The sequence below is a fragment of the Sceloporus occidentalis genome, unplaced genomic scaffold (assembly GCF_023333645.1).
Source record: "Sceloporus occidentalis isolate IW3139 unplaced genomic scaffold, rSceOcc1.0.p SCAF_55, whole genome shotgun sequence".
Taxonomy (NCBI): domain Eukaryota; kingdom Metazoa; phylum Chordata; class Lepidosauria; order Squamata; family Phrynosomatidae; genus Sceloporus; species Sceloporus occidentalis.
In genome coordinates this window covers 4,057,432-4,077,929 of record NW_028317035.1, presented here as the reverse complement: position 1 = coordinate 4,077,929, position 20,498 = coordinate 4,057,432, and the positions used below count along the sequence as shown (strand labels likewise).

General features: G+C 39.9%; 1 protein-coding gene across 1 annotated transcript in view; it reads left to right on the top strand.

Moving 5' to 3' along the window:
• The window catches only part of LOC149287946 (inhibitor of nuclear factor kappa-B kinase subunit epsilon-like), a 64,707-nt gene extending 44,416 nt beyond the window's left edge, over positions 1 to 20,291 (top strand). The window contains exons 17-18 of the mRNA XM_089492292.1: positions 13,844 to 14,056; positions 20,196 to 20,291. Coding sequence (XP_089348418.1) covers positions 13,844 to 14,056; positions 20,196 to 20,291 — 309 coding nt within the window. The remainder of the gene's footprint in view (positions 1 to 13,843; positions 14,057 to 20,195) is intronic.
• Positions 20,292 to 20,498: the final 207 nt, after the last annotated feature.

Below are 20,498 nucleotides of genomic sequence, written 5' to 3'. Positions count from 1 at the left end.
TCTATCTTGAATAACTTAAGCCAAGCACCCATAACCCCTAGGCAGGTTAACCAGATATGTGACATAGTACCCTGAGACTCACATCACAGATTTTTGCCAATTAACCCCTCATGTTTCTTTTCTACTAAAGCCACTGTTTGTTGGAGAACTCAGTCTGTAACTCTTTCCGACACCACCCTGTAAGAGAGTTTCTATCCACAAAGAAGGGTACCTAGTGTGTTATACCATAGGGTGATCACTCCTTTAGCTCCTAGCGACGCTTTAGAACACTAAACAATGGGATGCAATGAAGATCGTACAGTGGTAAGTATGGTTGTATCAGCGTTGGGTAAGTCTCTGATTTGTAAATATTGTCAGTAACTGGCTAAATTGTTTGCATAAAAGAGGTCACCATTCGTCCTAACCCCCTTTTTTTTCCAGTATGTCAAATTAAGATTGGGGATTAGTGTTTCAAGAACTGAGATGGGGGGGTGCTTGCAAGATGATTGACAAGTGGGGTCGGTTTTTAGTTATCTTATCTCAAATTTAAATTGTAAGGTTGGTGTCTGGGAGAATTGCTGGCACAGAAGGTCGAGTCGATTACTCAAGCCATAGTAGTTGGTCAACTGTGTGTGGATGGATACATTTGTTTTCAATATCGAGCCAAGCTAATTGACCCTTAGCAGCATGGCTTTTAGCACAGTGGCTTGGTGGTAAAATTCTATTTGAAGCACTCCCAACCCACCTTTGTATCTAGGGGCACACATGGTTCTTTTGGATACTGTTGACAACCCTCTTAATGAATCAGAGGAATGTGGCTTGTATCTCTTTCAGTAGGTGTGATGGAATTTTGAGTGGGACTGTTCGCATAATGTATAAAAACATAGGGTTATTATTTTAAGTGCTGGTATCCTGCCTAGCCATGTTAGTTCTAGTTTCTACCAAGTGGCCATTGTTTGGTGAAATTTAGGAACTGAGGCCTGTGGATTGCGGAAGCTAGCTTAATTACTAAATACTGGATATAATCTTTACGAATCTGTATGCTGTAATTTGTGGTAATGGCTATGGGGATTTGGTTGGGGTATACAACATGTAGCAGTTGCGTTTTGGTGAGATTTGAGTAAGGGACCTTGTTGTATTCATGAAAAGACTCTAGTAGAGCAGGCAGTGAGTCCAGGGAATTGGTCAGAATCACTATAATGTCATCTGGGTATAGTCCTAGCGTAGTTGCCCTGTAACTTAGGGGTTTATCTTAATCGAACATGCAAGGGGTTCTATTGCCAGTATATATAGTATGAGGGGACAGGGGGCACCCATATCTACTCCAATTAACCGTCATATGCATTTTAATCTGCAGAATGCCCCCAATTTACCATATTTTCCAGCGTATAAGACTTTTTAACCCATGAAAATCTTTTCAAAAGTCAGGGGTCGTCTTATATGCCAGGTGCTGAAACTTACCGAGCCGCACTGGAGAATCACGATTCCCCATGAAGCCCCTAAAACTGTAGCGTTTCTCTAGGGGAGGGGCGAGCGGAGAAGCCGCCTCCCCTGGCCCGGTCTTCAGGGCCGCGCCAAGGTAGGTGCAAGATCATGATCTCCCCAACGAGCCCTGATCAGCAGGTGCCCGATGAGCAGGGCTGGTTGGGGAGATCACGACCTCCCTCTAACTAGCCGAACATTAGGGAGCTCGAGGTCTGGCACTTCAGACCTCGGCTTCCATGCTCCCTAATCACTACGCGCCGGCTATTGATGCCGAGCGCGGGGATGACGTCGTATCCCGGCGCTCGGCATCAATTGCCGGCGCGTAGTGATGAGGGAGCAGTAAAGCAGAGGTCTGAAATCACAGACCTCACGCTCCCACAACTGGATGGAAGATAGAAGATGAGAAAGAAAAGAGATGGGGAGAAAAGGGGTGTAAGTGCAGTGTATGTGTATATATGTGTGTGAAAGGTCAGTGTATGTGTATGGTCAGGTGTGTGTAAGAGCAGTGTAGGTATTTGTGTGTTTGTAATATATATGTGTGTGTGTGTGTGTAAAGGCAGGGGTGTGTGGTGAGGGCAGTGTATAAATGTGTATGTATGGACAAGCGTATGTTAGTATGCGTAGATATATATATATATGTGTGTGTGTGTGTAAGGGCAGTGTATGTATGTATATGTCTGTGTATGGGCAGTGTATGTGTATGGACAGGTGTGTGTAAGGGCAGTGTATGTGTATATGTGTGTTTGTAAGCTGGTGTGTACGTGTATATGTGTGTAAAGGAAGGGGTGTGTGAGGGCAGTGTATGTCTATACATGTGTGTGTGTGGACAGACATATGTTAGGGAGAGCTGACCCACCTAATCCAAGCAGGCTTTGTATACAACAACCAGCCAATCACTGGTAAGGTACATCGCTTGCCATGATTGGCTGGTTGTTGTATACTGGGTAGAGGGGTAGTCTTATACGGCAGTATAGCCCAAACTCTATATTTTTAGAGACGGGTGGCTCTGGGTGCTTCACCGATATGAACCACCAGTTGTCTTAGGAACACGTTAAAAGTTATCTCTGCCACACTGAATTTGCCAGGATATGAAAAAATACCATTGTTCCCTATGTCACTGTCCCAGACAGTGGAAAATGAAGTCAGGACTGCAGTCCCTAATACCGCTGTCCCTTTAAGCGCCACCTCTGTCCTGAAAAGTGGGAGCTGCAAAATTGGGTACCAGACACATTTCTGCTATAACACCAAGAAGTGTAGTGCAGAGTCAGACAGCCTAGTCCTTGCAGTTCAGTTGTACCCTGCTCTCAGTGTTGTAGTTATGCCACTGCATTTAACTTATTAACAGGTAATTTTTTTCTGTGCATGTTTCTAAACCCTAATTGAATACCATTATGGTAATATTATAAATCTACTAGAATTATTCTAGGTCTAGTTGTATGTGTTAGAACTGAGCACTATGAGTCTTTCCAAATGCACTACAAACATACTTAACCCCTTCGCGACCTTTGCCGGTTCAGGACCGTCATAACAAGAAGGTCACTAAATGACCTTTGACGGTCCTGAACCGTCAAAAAATTACATAAGCTTAGAAAGTGATCAAGGATCACTTTCTTCGCTTAAACGGCCTTGCTGCAATGCCTCGATGTCGAGGCATTCAGCAAGGCCGAGATCGGCATCGGGGGCCATGTCTGGCCCCTCCCCGGGGCGTCAACAGCCGCCATACATTGTATGACGCCCGTTTTAAAAGCGTTTAGGAGGCGATCAACGATCGCCTCCTAAACTTAAATGGTGTCGCTGGAATGCCTCGATCAGGAGGCATCCAGCGACACCAAACACTTACCTCTGGGTGGGCTGTGACCGCTCCGGAGAGCGGTCACAGCCGCCGCTGCCGGTGATCTTCGCCATCAAGCAAGATGGCGGCGGCCCGGGAAATAAAACAATAAAGACGAAAAAGTTCGCTAGAGGGTCTCCAGACCCTCTAGAGAACTGGCTCCACTTGCTGGTTGAATACAGGTACTGCATTCAACCATGCAAGTCAATGGAGCCCAGCATAAATAATTATGCAGTGATGTCACTAGATGAACCATCCAGTACCAGCAAAATGTGTAAAAAAAAATATAAAAAAAGTATAAAAAAAATAAAATAAAATTAAAAAATAAAGTTTATTATTTTGAGCAAGTGCTAAAAATTCTCAAAAATCTCAACAAAGAGTTAAAATAAAAGCACTTCAAATACCCAAGGGGTGTCTAATATATAAAAAAAATGGCTGATGGGGTAAATTGGAGTGGCCTAGCTCAAATATAGGGCATAGGTACAGACTGACCAAAATGGAGAAAATAAGCGCACTTCCCAAATGTGGCATTTTAAATCTGAAACAACCCGACAAACCCATGCATGTCGGGTATCACTGCACTCAGGAGATGTTCCTGAACACACATTGGCATGTTGTTTGACAGTGGCATATACCAGGACCTGTATATCTATAACTAAAGTACAATTTGTGTGAAAAAAAATAAAAATAAAATACTATTACAAAGTTTGACAAAGTGTAGTTCTATAATTGGTGCATGGAAAGGGTTAAAATAACAGCATTTGGAATACCCTGGGGTGTCTAGTTTTCAAAAATATATGGTTTGAATGGGTTAAATTGAGTTAACCGGCTTCAAAGATATTCCAAAGAGGAGAGGGAGGCACAATGACCAAATGACCACCTGAATTACGCATGCCCCAAAAGTAGCCTTTTACCAGCCAAACAATCTGACAAACCCATGCATGTGGGGTATCGCTGTACTCAGGAGATGTTGCTGAACACATATTGGGGTGTTGTTTGACAGTGACATATACCAGCACCTGTATATCTATAACTAAAGTACAATTTGTGTGGAAAAAAAAATAAAAAAAATTACTATTACAAAGTTTGACAAAGTGTAGTTGTATAATTGGTGCATGGAAAGGGTTAAAATAACAGCATTTGGAATACCCTGGGGTGTCTAGTTTTCAAAAATATATGGTTTGAATGGGTTAAATTGAGTTAACCGGCTTCAAAGATGTTCCAAAGAGGAGATGGAGGCAGACTGACCAGATTTGTTAAAAAAGATTTGGAAATCATAAAACGCTGCTTACTTATTGCCCTATAACTTACAAAAAACAGCAAAAAAACATAAAAACATTGGGTATTTCTAAACTCAGGACAAGTAGTAGAATCTATTTAGCTAGTTTTTTTACTTGCTTTTTTAGGTGAGTAAAAGATTTTTCAAATAAAAGTCATAAAATGTGTTTTTTTTTAAATTTTTCACCATGTTTTTTTTATTTTTTTATAGTAAATAAGATGATACGATCAAAATAATGGTATCTGAAGAAAGCCCATCTTGTCCTGAAAAAAACAATATATAACTTATGTGGGTACACTAAATGGGTGAGGAGAAAATTACAGCTGAACACAAGCACCACAAAAGTGTCAAAACAGCCTCGGTCCCACAGGGTACAAAACGAAAAATGAGCCCGGTCCTTAAGGGGTTAAACATTGCAGACTAATATTTACAATTACAGTTGTGCTGTTAATTGGTGTTGGGAATTAACAAGCAAAAGTGATAATGGAGTGGGGATATATTCATTAACCTAATTTAAGATAATTAACAGTGTGAGATAAATAAGCTAAGTTGTAATTTTAGGATGACTTTTTCAAACCATGTTACATGGATTGTATTGGGTTTTCTTTTGGAATCTAAGATCTGGGCAATGCTTCAATGTGAAACACTACTTTATTTTTTTTTTTTTTTACTTTTTTTTTTACCCACTGACACACTCAAACATCACTCAGACCCAGGGGCGGACTGGGCCGGGGGGCAATTGCCCCCCAGGCCGCCCTAAATCCGGGCCGGTGGGCCGGACGGACGAGCATTCAATGCGGCTGCGGCCGCAAAGTTAAAAACTAAGCGGCCGCGAGCAGGATTGAATGCGGCCGTCATGCGTACCTGGCGTGGGGGGGGAGGGGGGCGGTCCGCCCCGGCTGCCGCTCATCTGAGGGGTGCCACCATGCCGGCACGCCTTCAGAAACGGTGCGCGCGGCACAACATTGAAGCCACGCCCACCGTCTTCCGCGCTCAGTGCACCGGAAGGACAGGAAGAAGAAGAAGAGGAGTAGGAGGAAAAGTGAGAGTGAAAGAAGAAAAGGTAGGAAAGAGTGGATTAGTAAGTGTGTGAGAGTGATGGGTGTTATGCTGAATGTAAGTGTGTGAGAGTGATGGGTGTTATGCTGAATGTAAGTGTGTGAGAGTTATGGGTGTTATGCTGAATGTAAGTGTGTGAGAGTGATGGGTGTTATGCTGAATGTAAGTGTGTGAGAGTGATGGGTGTTATGCTGAATGTAAGCGTGTGAGAGTGATGGGTGTTATGCTGAATGTTTGTGAATGAGGGTTTCAGATAGCATGGATGTGTAAGTGTTGGGGGATAGCTTGGCATAGGGAGTCCGTAATCACATTCCTTTCATGCCCAGATTCCAGCATGTAGTGGCTGCCTAGGCATGATAGGAGTGTGATTGCTGTTATAAATTATTTTTTGGTCCAACTTCGGTGTGTTAACACTTTTATTGGACAGAATAATTCAATGACAGTATTAATATATATATATATAATTGCAAACAGCAATCACACTCCTATCATGCTAAGTCAGCCAGCACATGCTAGAACCTGGGCATGATAGGATTGTGATTGTTGTTATATATATGTGTGTTTGTGTGTATATATATGTTAATATTGTTGTTGATTTTTTTGTCTAATTTTTGTGTTACTTTTAATAAAGTATTTTAAAGTTTTTTTTTTGTTTTTTTTTTCGGTTTTGGCCAAGTGAATGCTGAATTTTTAGTTTCAGTCCAGAATTTTCATTTCGGTGCATCCCTACTATATACTATGCCAGTCACTAAAGTGGTAAGCCTACACCACATCAATGTTTGGCTTAGTATATAGTGATAGGGGTTGTCAGTGTCTGGCTCAATGTATAGGCACACATTGACGGTGGTACCGCATAATCCCTAAGCATATAATGATAACAAATATGCTGTACCCCTGTCAATGTTTGCCTAACCATAGAAACTATGCAGTTTTAAAGTGTGTGTGTGTGTGGGGGGGTGCCACATACAGGGTCTGCCACAGGTGCCAGATACTCTCGGTACCCCCCTGCATCATGCGGCTGTCAGACCCAATGGCCATGCCTCAGCTCCTCTTCCCACGTCTTAAAAGTGGTGGGATGAAGAGCTGAGGCATGCGGTGCGTGCACGCCGGCCACTTTAATTTCATTAGGCGCTGGTGGAGTGACTGCCGCACGACGGCCGCTTTCAATGTCGCTCGCAGCCGCTTTGATGGTGCAACGGGCCAGTTGACTAGACTTGCCCCCCAGGCCTTAGGCTGCCAGCCCTCCCCTGCTCATACCATTCAAGTGTTTCCATTGGCAGCTGGCTTCAGCACTAAACCAGGTATTACCTTGCCAGTACCTAAAGACAGGGATGCGTGAAAGAGCGTCAAAAAGGCATGGGCTCAAGATGCTCTTACTAACCGGAACAGATTTTATTTCTGTAAAAAAAAATTATATAAATCTTATCGCTTCAGAACATCACTGTTGTCTGCTATCACTCTTTTCACTCTAAAAGACTTGCTTTTAGTTGGGGTAGGTTTGAGACCCAATGGGAAGAACCTTAAATACAAATTAATAGAAGAAAAGGTGGTAGGTGCTATACTAAGTCTTATAAATAATTACTGCTGTTCACGCAAGACGTGAAAATATTCCTATTCACAACTGAGAAAAGCATGCAAATAAGAAGAGGAACACAAAGTATTTGACAAACTAATTGTATAAAGTGTTAATGAAATGATTATTGTGATTAAGAAAATAAGTTACTTTTGTGTTTTCTTTAAAATAACTGAAATTATAATCACAATAAACTGTAAATAAATATTGCTTGAACACTCAGTCTCAACAGATGTAACCAAAAATACATAAAAAGAACAACAAATACTACATGCTGATATAAAATGTCCAAATGAATAATTTACAAAAATATGGTATGCCACAAAGACACAGTAATGCACTTATCTGGAGTTTGAACTAATCAGGTGTCTTTCAGAGCAGCTTCTTACATATCACCAACAGTGGAGAGGAAAAAAATATGTATTAGGAACACACATTATTATTGTATTAGCTGACTGTTATTGACGTGTAGAGTAAGCATAAGGAAGGAGAATTCAGGACAGGAGAATTCAGTTAAATTCTGAAATTCAGTTTAATTTTGAAAACACATGCAGTATTCCTAATTTAATTACACATATTGAAAATCATGTGTGTATACCGATACATTGAGCCATCCAAACATTTTTATGCAGTAATATAAGTAACGTCAGTAAAGAATATGATCTAAACATACATTTTGCACCCATTTTTAAGATACACAGTGCCTGTTTGTCAGGTCTAGCCTTACAAATTTGGGACCATTGGCAGCTCTCATAAACTTACACGAGTCGGCGCATGTGTGCTCACTTTTGTCACCTTTTTACAGATTAGGTAATTGAATGTCAGTGTTTGTTCTGCAATATTTATTTACTTTATAATTTTAATGGCTACAGGATGAGGAGATAATGGGCGAGGATTATTAGTGAGGACAAAATTATGATTAATGTGGTGTTACTTGGCTAATTTCCGACCGTTTTAGTGTCACCCCTCATCTGTCATAATCAGAAACAAAGGCACTGCAACTTGCGGAGGTCTCTAATCAAAAGTGTTTTAGTTGGGGATAAAGGAAAACAATGTGTTAAAGCACTGTGCACTGTGACTATATATATATTTTTTTTAAAATGACACACCATTTAACATATTATATATTATAAAGTTATATGTGTTGTGTAATCATTTTTTGACTCTTTGGTTTGAGAATCCCTGTGGGCCTCATAAGACTTAATTCACAGAAAACAGAGATTTTTGAAAAGACTTTTTAAAATATGAAAATTATATAAAAACTGGAATATGCAGGGATATATTATGTTCTAAGCTCATAAGAAACGATATGTTTCATACTTCCCAAGTGTTATTCTTTACTACATACAGTCCGACTTTTGGCCCCAAATTCCCCATGCATCTTTCCTCTCCTGATGTCCTTCTTTTCTATTATCTCTAAATTTATGCTGGGTAGGTGTGCATCACAGTGTTCTACAGCCCTAAATATTACAATAACCTGTACAGGATCAGCAGTGGATATTCCTAGATATTCTATTCTGTAAATAAAACATATTCTACTAGTAAATGCCTTACTCGGTACAGAAGTAACTAGAGGTCACAAACTATCAGAAAAAGAGTGGCAAAGTCCTGTCCCATGGGTACACTCCTAGCCAAAGCTCCAAAAACTAAGGCATCCCTCTCCGCTGAACATTTTCTTAAACAACACTATATATATTTGTCGGCTGCACATCCACGATGCAAATCTTCCACTACCTTCCAAAGGTGCTCTTTTGGTGACTGTGAAGGCCATTGGAGTACAGTGAACTCATTGTCATGTTCAAGAAACCAGCTTGAGATCGTATGAGCTTTGTGACATGGAAGTAGCCATCAGAAGATGGGTACACTGTGGTCATAAAGGGATGGACATGGTCAGCAACCATACTCATGTAGGCTGTCACGTTTAAACAATGCTCAATTGGTTGTAAGGGGCCCAAAGTGTGCCAAGAAAATGTCCCCCACACCATTACACCACCACCAGGATGGATCCACGCTTTCATGTTGTTTACGCCCAAGTCTGACCCTGCCATCTGAATGTCGCAGCTGGAATCGAGGCTCTTCAGACCAGGCAACGTTCTTCGAGTCTTATGGTTATTTGAGTTACTGTTGTCTTTTTGTCATCTCAAACCAGTCTGCCCATTCTCCTCTGACCTCTGATGTAGACAAGGCATTTCCGTCCACAGAACTGCCACTCACTGGAGTTTCTGAAATACTCAGACCAGCCCGTCTGGCACCAGCAACCATGCCATGTTTAAAGTCACTTAAATCCCCTTTCTGACCCATTCTGATGCTCGGTTTGAACTTCAGAAAGTTGTCTACACACCTAAATGCATTGAGTTGCTGCCATGTGATTGGCTGATTAGCTATTTGTCTTAACAAGCAATTGAACAGGTGTACCTAGTAAAGTGGTCAGTCAGTGTGTATATATATATATTGTAGATGTTTGCACACTGTACTAAATAATATAAACCCAAACCTCTTATAAGAAACAGTTCTTCTTTTAACTTACATGTCTATAAAATTACACAATATTTTCTTTATCAATTTTAGAGCAAACTCATTTCCTAATTTCCACAGCAGCATATCAGACTGCTTAAACGCTGGATCCGTCAGATGACCTCAACTAAGACGTACACCCATGATGCAGGGGTAGAAAACACAGTAGTAGTAGTAGTAGTAGTAGTAGTAGTGCTTAAATTCTAACAGATCTATTTAAAATTAACACAGGCCTCTATAAAAGAAGCTTAGTCGCTCTTTAAAACTCTACCATTTAACTTGCAATGGCGGAACTTGACATATGTATTGGGTTGTATATTTCATTAAGTATTATTTATGTCTGCTGACAGAAACATCAGTAACCTCTGGATACAAACCAGTAACCCTGGGGCAGGGTATACCAGTCACTTGCTTGTGTGATCTCTGTGCTTTACTAGTATTCATGTCTCCCCCAAGGTCTCCTATGATGCTTATCTTGGGTTCCTGAAACACCTGCTGCTCATCCACCTTTATGACCAGCGTTGCCCCAGCTTGCTGGAGCTATAATTCCTGGAGCAACACTGTGGATCCTGTTTTGTTTGCATTGCATATTTCTCTGGATTTGATCTCCCTCCCCAGACCTTGCACTTTAATGCCAGTTTGCCATTTTGCTCCTCAGGGGGTTTCTGCCCCCCCAAGCTTTCCTTAGCTTTATGGTTTTGGTTTGAAAATAAGTGAACCCAATAATCTACTACGTAGTACATCATGGTTTCCATGCTTCCATTGGAAACCAGTTGGCTGAAATCAGGCAGTCTCCAGATCAAGGTATACACAAATACTTTGCTGATTTTTGTGTGTGACTAATTTGTCCATAAAATGACAACTCAGAGATTACTAAATCCTTCCACTGTCTTCTCCATCCTGGCACAGATTATATATGATGCCTCAGGTGGTTATAGGTTCTACATGTGTAATAGATTGTAAGATCACAAGAGCAGGGACCTCTTCTCCTCCTGTAACATTACATATTGTCATATGTTTATCCTATTGTAAATGTAACTGATTATTTTAATGTGCACTATTGTAATTTCACCACAAAAAAAACGTATTAGAACTGCCAATATAGTTGTTGGACAATAATGGTAACATTGATAAAAGCCCGTACTAAGATCCCACCAACATAAACAGCTAATCATCAGATGCGAGGTACTGTTTTATCAATATTTATACAGTGAATAGATTAAATATAATTAAATATATTAAAAATGTTATCAAACAAGTACTGTTCAAAATATATAACACATATAAAAACACGACAATGGACACATATGACATGTTCAAAGAATCCTCAAGCAAAATGCTAATGAATAGAAGGGGGAAAAAACTGGGGGTAATATACATACTTTCAGGGTCTGTTAAACAGTAAATGAAAGCAGCTGCTTTTATCTTGAAAGTGACACAATTTCAGTGCATAATTAATGACACTAATACCAAAACACTCAGTCCCTGCTTTGCTGTCATCCATCACGGGCACTTTCGTTGTGCAATCAGGGCTACAGAAGCCCTTCTAGGACATCACACCCAAAATGCAAATGAGAGGCTCTAAGGAAGAGTAAGCTTTGTGGTCCCTTATCTGAAAGACGACACATTTAATAAAGTCTGGGAGGATGCACCAAGCCTTTTGTATTAATATTCAATTGAGTACCAAAAAAAAAATAAGACCTGGCACTTCAACCTACAGATAAAATTATTGTAAACTACAATACACATGTTCAATATAGTGTTTTTTAGAAGAACACAATATAGAGAGCTTGGCTTAGTGAAAAAAGAGAATGAACCAAAAGCACACAACGCCAAAAGAGGATTTTAAACACTAGAGTGTTTTACAAAAGACTACTACATGTTCACTGTTTTGAAAGAATAGCATTATACTTTACAACTCTATAAGTACATAAACATTTGAGACTATTTAAGTTGACATTTAAATCGTACTTCATAAGTGTAGTTAAACTAAAACTGAAAGAACATCTGTCTTCCCCAATAGCTTTAGTAATGTTACACCAAATATGACCGGCCACAATCAGACACCAACACAGTGGTCCTTAAGTTTTATAGGTAAATACGGATCCCTCCCATAATATCCACTAGCGCACAACTCCACATCTGATCTACGTTATCCTACCCCAGGCCGGCTCACCTGACCCCCTAGTTACCGTTTCAAAAGACCCCCAGTGTTGTCGGGGCAGTGTCCAAAAATTGGAACTGCTAGGCATTATGCTATCGTTCTTAAATATAAAACTGCATTTGTAAAGCCACCAAAATAGGGCCATGTAAAATTAGCCTGATACAAAACAAGCTTTGCTGCTGACGTCTTAACAAAACATTTTTTTTTTTATCACTAGCTGTGTCCGGGTGTTGTAAAACAGTACTTCTGCTGTTTTTTTTTTTTGTTTTTTTGCAAGAGGAAGTTAAGTAAGGTACAGAAAGTCGAGTTCTGAAATAAGAAGGAGGTCTTTGATGTGTTTATGTGTATAGAGATGAATTGTTTTAAAATGTATTGGTTCAGTTATTATAGTATAGAAACACTTTAAAATCTGAGGATGCTGTCATGGGTATTAAAAACCAATGTTAATTATTACACTTTTGGTAAAGTCAGTCTTCATGTCCATTTGCTGCTCTTATTTCTCCCTATGTTAAGTTCTTTCAATTCAGCAACCTTAATTTCTTAAAAGTATCTCCTTTTTTAGCCACCAAATCATCTCACTTCAAATGCCAAGGGCATTTCTGGTGTGGGATGAAGGCCAGTGGTCAAGTACCCAACCTTGCTCCTGCCGTTGGATATCACTAAAAACTGATGATTAGAAACTTTATTCCTTTGAGGCCAGGCCAGTGTTTGTAGTTTTGTTATAGTTAGCTGATAATTTTACAGTATAACAATCTTACACTTTAACTAGGAGAAATGTGTGTGTATGTATTATATCCATATAATCATGTATCTAATCATATGATATTAAAAAACCTAACCCCAGTATCTCCCATAACTGTACCACACAATATTAAAAAGTACGGTAACAAGAAACCTAATCATTTTCTAAAAAAATGGGCAGTGTGTGTATGTATGGGCAGTGTAGGTATTTGTGTGTTCGTAAGCTGGTGTGTGTGTATATATGTGTGTGTGTAAAGGCAGGGGAGTGTGAGGGCAGTGTAAGTGTATACACATTTGTATGGACAGGCTTATGTAAGGGCAGTGTATGTGTATATACGTGTTAATGGGCAGGTGTGTGTGAGGGCAGTGTATGTGTGAGTGTTTAAGCTGGTGTGTGTATGGACAGTGTGTGTGTAAGGGCAGTGCAGGTATTTGTATGTTTGTAAGCTGGTGTGTGTGTATATGTGTGTGTAAAGGCAGTCGTGTGTAAGGGCAGTGTATGTGTATCTGTGTGTTTTATGGGCAGTTGTGTGTAAGCGCAGTGTATGGGCCCTGGGCAGTCAACATACAGGTAATATTAATAATACAGGTAAAACTCTTCTTCCCCCATGCAAATACTTTTCTGCTACTAAACCAGATGCTGACGAAGAATGAAAGATACCATGGTGACCATGTGAGACCCTGACACAAGGTTGGAAACATTGTTTTCATACATATAAAAATCCCTGTTTTTAAATATGCAAAAGGGAATTTTTACCCTTATCTTTGTAAACCAAGTGAACATAAACACTGCATAATCAAACACACAACACCCTTTTTTCAGTGCTATAGTAACCATATTTGCATACATATTTTTTATTTTATTTTTGCTGGGGGACAGTGACCTTTCTCAAGACTTCCACCTTAGGATCTTCCAGCTAGTTTCCTATTGCAGCACCCAGCAAATCGCTGCATAAAAAAAATCAAGCCAGGGGAAGTGGTTTAACTGAAATACAAAATGCATCAGGCAGGAAAGGAGGAAGGAGGGGGAGCTAAAACAGAAGAAGGGTGAGAGCAATACTGCATCTCACTGCTATAGACAGACCACAGATGCTGTGCGAGAGGAGGTGTGGAAGAGACTAGGTAGGCAGCCACACTAGTAAAAGGAGGACTGTGCTCATTTAAACCAAAGTGAATAGAGACCTTGGTGCTTGATCCCTTGGATATTAAACCCTAAAGAAACACAAAGGACCCCCAGACAGGTCTTCTAGCTGGGAATGCCTTGCTGAATATCTACAGATTGGTCAACCCATTGAAACTGTGCAGGTTCCAACATTACGGGTGCCAATGACAGTGAGCGGAAGTATGAGCAGTGGGTACTGCAGCCTGGAGGAAGACATTGAAGATTACTTCTTCACTGCTAGAGAAAATCTCTCCAGGAAGAGCACTAAGGTATAGTATACTGTGATAGCTGTGGGTGTAGAAAGTTGATAATGGGTAACGGTTGGACAGGTGTAGGCAAAATGTACACCAGTGTCTGTAACAAGGCTTGGAAAAGTCATTGGTGTGTATGAGACATATACTAGAATGTAAAATTTAAGAGTATTGTAATAAGGTTAAAGAGAACAAGTTGCTGGTCAGCAACAAAGATGTTCGAAACTGAGTTGATTTAAACAAAGGCGTTGCAGTTACACAAAATATCTCACCTTGCCTTATTTATTATGCATTATGAGGGGGGCATCCATGGTTAGTCTTCGATATATAGTCATTTTTATGTTGCTTTAACTTACCAACAACTCACTGTTTGGCCAATAAACCCTTGAGAACAAAAATTGATAATGCTTAACCTTAAGAGTTAAATTAAATGGACCTGAAAGTCTTTCTGGTTCAATATGTAGTGCAGATAGATATCAACCTAAGGACGGGGGACGGGTTTAACTGTGTGAAAAACTTTCTACAGAGGCTTCGTGCATGATTCACTTTGTATGTGGGAGATGTTTTAATGTGTTCTAATTATATGTGGGGACAAAAGCACAGGTTTTCACGCTGGGCCTTAGTAAAGGTCATACACTGATACCTGCCTACCTTCTAAAAAAAAAATAATCGATCTGTGCCTATTGTGTATGCTCAGATTAATTTTTTACTAATTTAAAGAAATCATATAAATCATTGAATTATTGCAATGTGATGTGTCATATGAGCCAGAACAAAGGATTATTGTTGTGTTAATCTACAATACTATTCACATGTTTGCATAGACTGTATGTTGTCAATGCAGAGACCATCAAAGCTCAACCTTAAGAAACCCATTCATAGTACACATTTTTATTATGCTTTGCCTGAGATACCGCCATTTGTTTAGAGAACAGTGAATTCAGCAACCATAAGTTGATGTCACTGACCATTCATGGGGAACCTCTGCCATGCATATTTTTGGGGGGGTTAGTCAGCAGGGTACCTAAGAATGTGTGCCTTATAAGTACGATGAGGTGAAGCAGTGCTCTGGAAAACTAACAAAGTTTTGCATGGGTGTCCTTAGTTCCTAATTCTCTTCATGTGCAGAGCCAATGCATAGCCAGCAGTAAATCAAGTCTTCACAGCTCTTCAGTGTTTCCTTTCCCAGCCAGACCTAACAGGACGGTACTATCCTGCGTTGACGTTAGACGTACCATATGCAAAGCTATGTATTGCCGAAGGTAAAGCCACATTTTGTGGCTTTTTTTGGCAATACGCTTCTTGTACACAGGATGCTGGACACCAATTTCATTTTCCGGATTTACACAAATATGTTGCATGTTACCCTGCATGTGACATAATCAGTGCAGTGTTCAATTCTCAAGGAATCTCCCATGTAGTAAGGACAAGCTTAACGATCACAAGAGGATCATGGCTAGGTGAGTACTCACGTGAAACATTTAGGTACGTGAAAATGTAATAATTATGAAGGGTTTCAATTACAATATTAAGTATGCATCGTTTAAAAAGAAGTTATTGGAGTTCCCCTTTAAATGTAGACCTGTCGTCTACAAGCTAGTAATAGCTTCTGTGTCTTGTTTTTCGAACAAAGTATCAATCATAAATACTGTACTTCAAAAACCCTGACTTCAGTGGTAACACCTGCATAACCAATAACTGCCTGTACTGAATTGCCCAAAATGCCCCCCCTAGGCTGCCAGAAAGGATACATTTTCATCAAGGGATAAAACAGCTAACAAAACAGTGGCTAACAAAACAGTCATTTCATGTTTTGTGACATTCTTGTTTCTTTCATATAACAATATTAATCTCCCAATCTCCCCAAGCCCTGCCGACTAATTAAATGTGAAACCCAACAGAGCTTTTAGGGCACGCTCACAATGCTCCCCAATGACCCTGACCCCTTTTTTGGTAGTTTGTGGGTCAAAAACGCGTCATCCCTCCTTGTTGGTGGTTTTTTAAGTGCACCTATTCTGTGTTTAATTCTTTGGTATTTGATCTTGTCCTGTTTCCCCCTAGTTTGATTTCTCTAAAAGAATGCTTTGACCTCTCTTTGGTATCTTTTGAGTCACATACATGTGTCATCTCTCCACACGCAGGCCTTTGCATCTTTTTTTACATGTGCCTCTACTTAAATCAACTTCTGTTCTTTCTTCCACTCATGTGTACTGAGCCTTAGATACTTTTTTGGATGCACCTATTCTGTTTTAAATTCTTTGATGTTTTGATATTCAACTGGCTGAACTGGTACATGGAACTTTATATATTCATTGTTTTTGTTATTTACTTTTCATATATTTAGTCATTTAAAGAACAGATTTTTCTCTAACTTAAAACTGATCTGTATTCACTTTTCAACTATACACTTTAATCCACACAAAAATAGCAGTTTGTAGGCATTAGAAACCAACCTTACGTGTAACCATAGTAGCATCCATCTTGACTTCCATCATGTCTGCATGAGTAGTATTCACCATTAGGTTATCAGTGTTATGCCTACCATTCAGGGACATACTATAAAGCGGATTAGATCACAAACACATATCTCTCACATACACACTGATTCACATGTGCACACACCATTCCATACATATATAATGCATTTTATATTACTTATTAGGGAGCCACATTTATTACCAGACATGATCAGTTTCAGATAATTAACCTATCAGCATACATGAGAAGTTTCAGAGAATAAACCCCTCTATTACCAGACATTACACACAGTGACACAAACAAGCAAACACAGTCACATATACACATAGTCACAGAATTATCATTCTGGGACATGCACTCTCCCAAATTGAGGCTGCCCAGGATCTGGGACTTAAAGTCTCATTGCGGGACTGTCCCGGTCAATCCGGGACATATAATCACCCTAAGCTGCACCCCTTTGGTAGAAGTTGTAAGGGTGAGGAAGAGAAATGTATCCTCACATGGTAGCCACCTTTTGACAGATTTCACCTTCCATGGGGTAATTAAACCAAATATCACTAGAGTTACTTTTAATTTGAAATCATATTACAACTAAAGAGTTATCTAAACATTATTTTAATTAGCTGATATTGTTTCATTGTAGCCAGTAGCCTACGGGGGGGGGGTCCGGCCCAGGTGCCCCTCATCAGGCAGGCTATTTAGGAGGGCAGAGATGACACAGGCAGGCTGTTATGTGGGCAGAATCCAATCCTAACAATCCAAAATGTTGACTGCAGACAGCCTGTGCTGTGATATGTGACCGAGGCAGGGCCTGTTACTGATATTATTTCTCCACAGTTAGCTCTGCCCTCACCGACCCACATCTGTGGCCTTTTATGGCCCCACTCTTTGTGACCCTGCCCTTTTGTAGCGCTGCCCTCAGCGACTAACAACTATGGCCGTTATTTTCTTTATTTTTTTTGAGGAAAAGGTGACAATCTTGGTTGTTATCCATCCTTAGTGTTTTAAATACATAAATAATTATGTTACCATTCCACTATTTCAATGCTTGTAGCAATGTGCTTCTACATTGCCCAGGTTGAAATAGAACTATAATAGTTGTATTACCTTAGAAACATGTTGGCATATGTACTTCCAAAAAGCATTCAGAGGAGTATTATTGTCACTAAAGATACCCTGTTGAAAGCCTATACAAATAATAAAAACATAAAACAGATGCTTCCTGTAGCCCCTTAAATTCAATTTCAGGTTACATCACAAGCAGCCTTTTATGCAGAATTTTACTGTGTGGTTTGCTATAATGTGTTTGGTTTTCCCATGGCCTGATTTTGCTTGTTTGAGCTATGGAAGGGGTTATGGTGTTTTAATTAGCAGAGGAAATGCAGTAACATAGCTTCCGCTTTTCAGTGGAAACTGCAACTTGAAACACCATGAACACGATCAAGAAATAAAACCATGCAAATAAGCGGTGAAATGTGTACTGTGTATACCCTTGTATGTTGAATGTATCCTCCTTTTTAATGGGATTTTGTCATTATATTCATCTGTTAAATAAAATTAAATCATTTCTTGTATATTCTAAATAATTTTATGTTGTGTTCTCCTATACTTTATCATGTATTACACGTGTAAACAGAAGATGCAGTTTTCTGTAGGGATTTCATCAAATATTGCTGTTTAAATATTTCAAAAATATCCAGCACATAAAATATTTTACATGCACAACCACATAAATGTAACAGGGGCCTCTCAGCTATCATATACATTAACCTGTTTGAGCTCCTTACTGGTATTTCCTTAAAAGCTGTGCCAAGACATCCCCAAGGAATCTCGATCAATACTGCACTGGAAACAGTGCTAAAAATAAATACATTTAAAAAAGGAAAATAACTATAAAATGCAAAAATAATATTGTTTATTGTATTATTGCAAGTTCAGCAACAAATGCTACAACGGTAACATTTCATCTGTAACAAGTTTTGATGCAGGAGAAAAAAAAATCAGTTTCTTAATAGCCTGTCTGGTCATCTCTCTCCATAAGTGAACATAACACAACTCTATTCCATCTCGCTATCCTAAACTTTGTTTAGAAGGGACAGTCTGTATTTTCAATCCAAATACCTTACCTCAGAATGTTTGCAAGATATGGCTGTATCGGTGTGCTACAGCCCTAAAAGTCACAATACATACTATATTGACAAAATTATTGGGACACCTGGCCATTACACCAACAGGGACTTTGATGACATTACATTCTAAATACATAGACAATAATATGTATTTGGTTCCCCTTTGCAGCTATAACGGCTTCCACTCTTTTGGGAAAGCTTTCCACAAGATTTTTGGAGTGTTTCTGTTGGAATCTTAGCCCATTCATCCAGTATAGCATTTGTGTGGTCAGGCAATCTCCATTTCACTTTATCCCAAAGGTGTTTGATGGGGTTGAGGTCAGGGCTCTGTGCGGGCCAGTCAAGTTTTTCCACACCAAACTCATCCAACCATGTTTTTATGGACCTTGCTTTGTGCACCACTATATGAACAAAAGTAGTGGCACACACTACTTATTTATTGAAATCATGGTTTGGGCTAGGCCCAGAGAAGGAAAATCTTAATGCGTCAGACATTTTGAACAATTCTATACTTCCAATTTTGTGGGAAGACCCTTTTCTATTCCAGTATGACTGTGCCCCAGTGTACAAAGCATAAAAACATGGCTGAAGCATACACTTTAACACCATGATAACATACATGCACTGGCTACTTATTAGGTACACCTTGCAAGTACAGGGTTGGACTCCCTTTTGCCTTCAGAACTGCCTTCATTCTTCCTGGCATACTTTCTACAAGGTGCTGGAAACATTCTTTAGATATTTTGGTCCATATAGACATAATGGTGAGCCTGTAGGAATTGTAGCCTCAGTTTCCCGTTCTTAGCTGACAGGAGTGGCAACCAGTGTGGTATTCTGCTGCCGTAGACCATATGCTTCAAGGTTCGATGTGTTGTGCGTTCAGAGATGTATTCTGCATACCTTGGTTGTAATGAGTGTTTATTTGAGTTTCTGTTGCCTTTCTGTCCATTCTCCTCTGACATCAACAAGGCATTTTCATCTACTTAACTGCCACTCACTGGATATTTTCCCTGTAAACCCTAGAGATGGTTGTGCGTGAAAATCCCGGTAGATCAGCAATTTCTGAAATACTCAGACCCGCACCAACAACCATGCCACGTTCAAAGTCACTTAAATCCCCTTTCTTCCCCATTCTGATGCTCAGTTTGAACTTCAGCAAGTTCTCTTGACCATGTCCACATACCTAAATGCATTGAGTTGCTGATTAGCTATTTGTGTTAGCAAGCTATTGAACAGGTGTACCTAATAAAGTGACCAGTAAGTTTGTGTGTATACAGAGTAAGTATACTTTTAGAGTGGGTGTGTATATTATATATAAAATACATAAACCGTCTGTAACACTTTAAATACATACTAACATAACAGAATAGTACCGAAAAAATACAGTAACCTACCTAGACACATACAGTAAGTAACATACAAACATATTTACACATACTAACACACAAATGAACCGACACACAGTGTGTTACTTACACATGTACATACTAACATACACACATACAGTAACATACTTACACACAATAAAATTTGCACTTCTGCTTCCTCAGGTCCTCATATGCTATGTGTCATATTCCAGCACTCAGACTCAGCATGCTGGGCCTGAGGAAGAGCAGCTCAGGGGAGCAGGTGCTGGGGGCCTGTAGGGGCCTACCGGTATGTCTGGCACCGGGGAACTAGTGCTTAGAGTCCCCAGGGGCCTCACTTCCCTGTGGCCAAGCAGGGGGGTCCGGCCTCCCTGCTGTCTCAGCGGCACTTTTTCCAGGTCACAGCACAAAACTACGGGTCCTGGGTGTGGCGTTTAGGCACGCCTCACTTCCTACCCATTTCCCCTCCTTCCTATTTCAATTTGA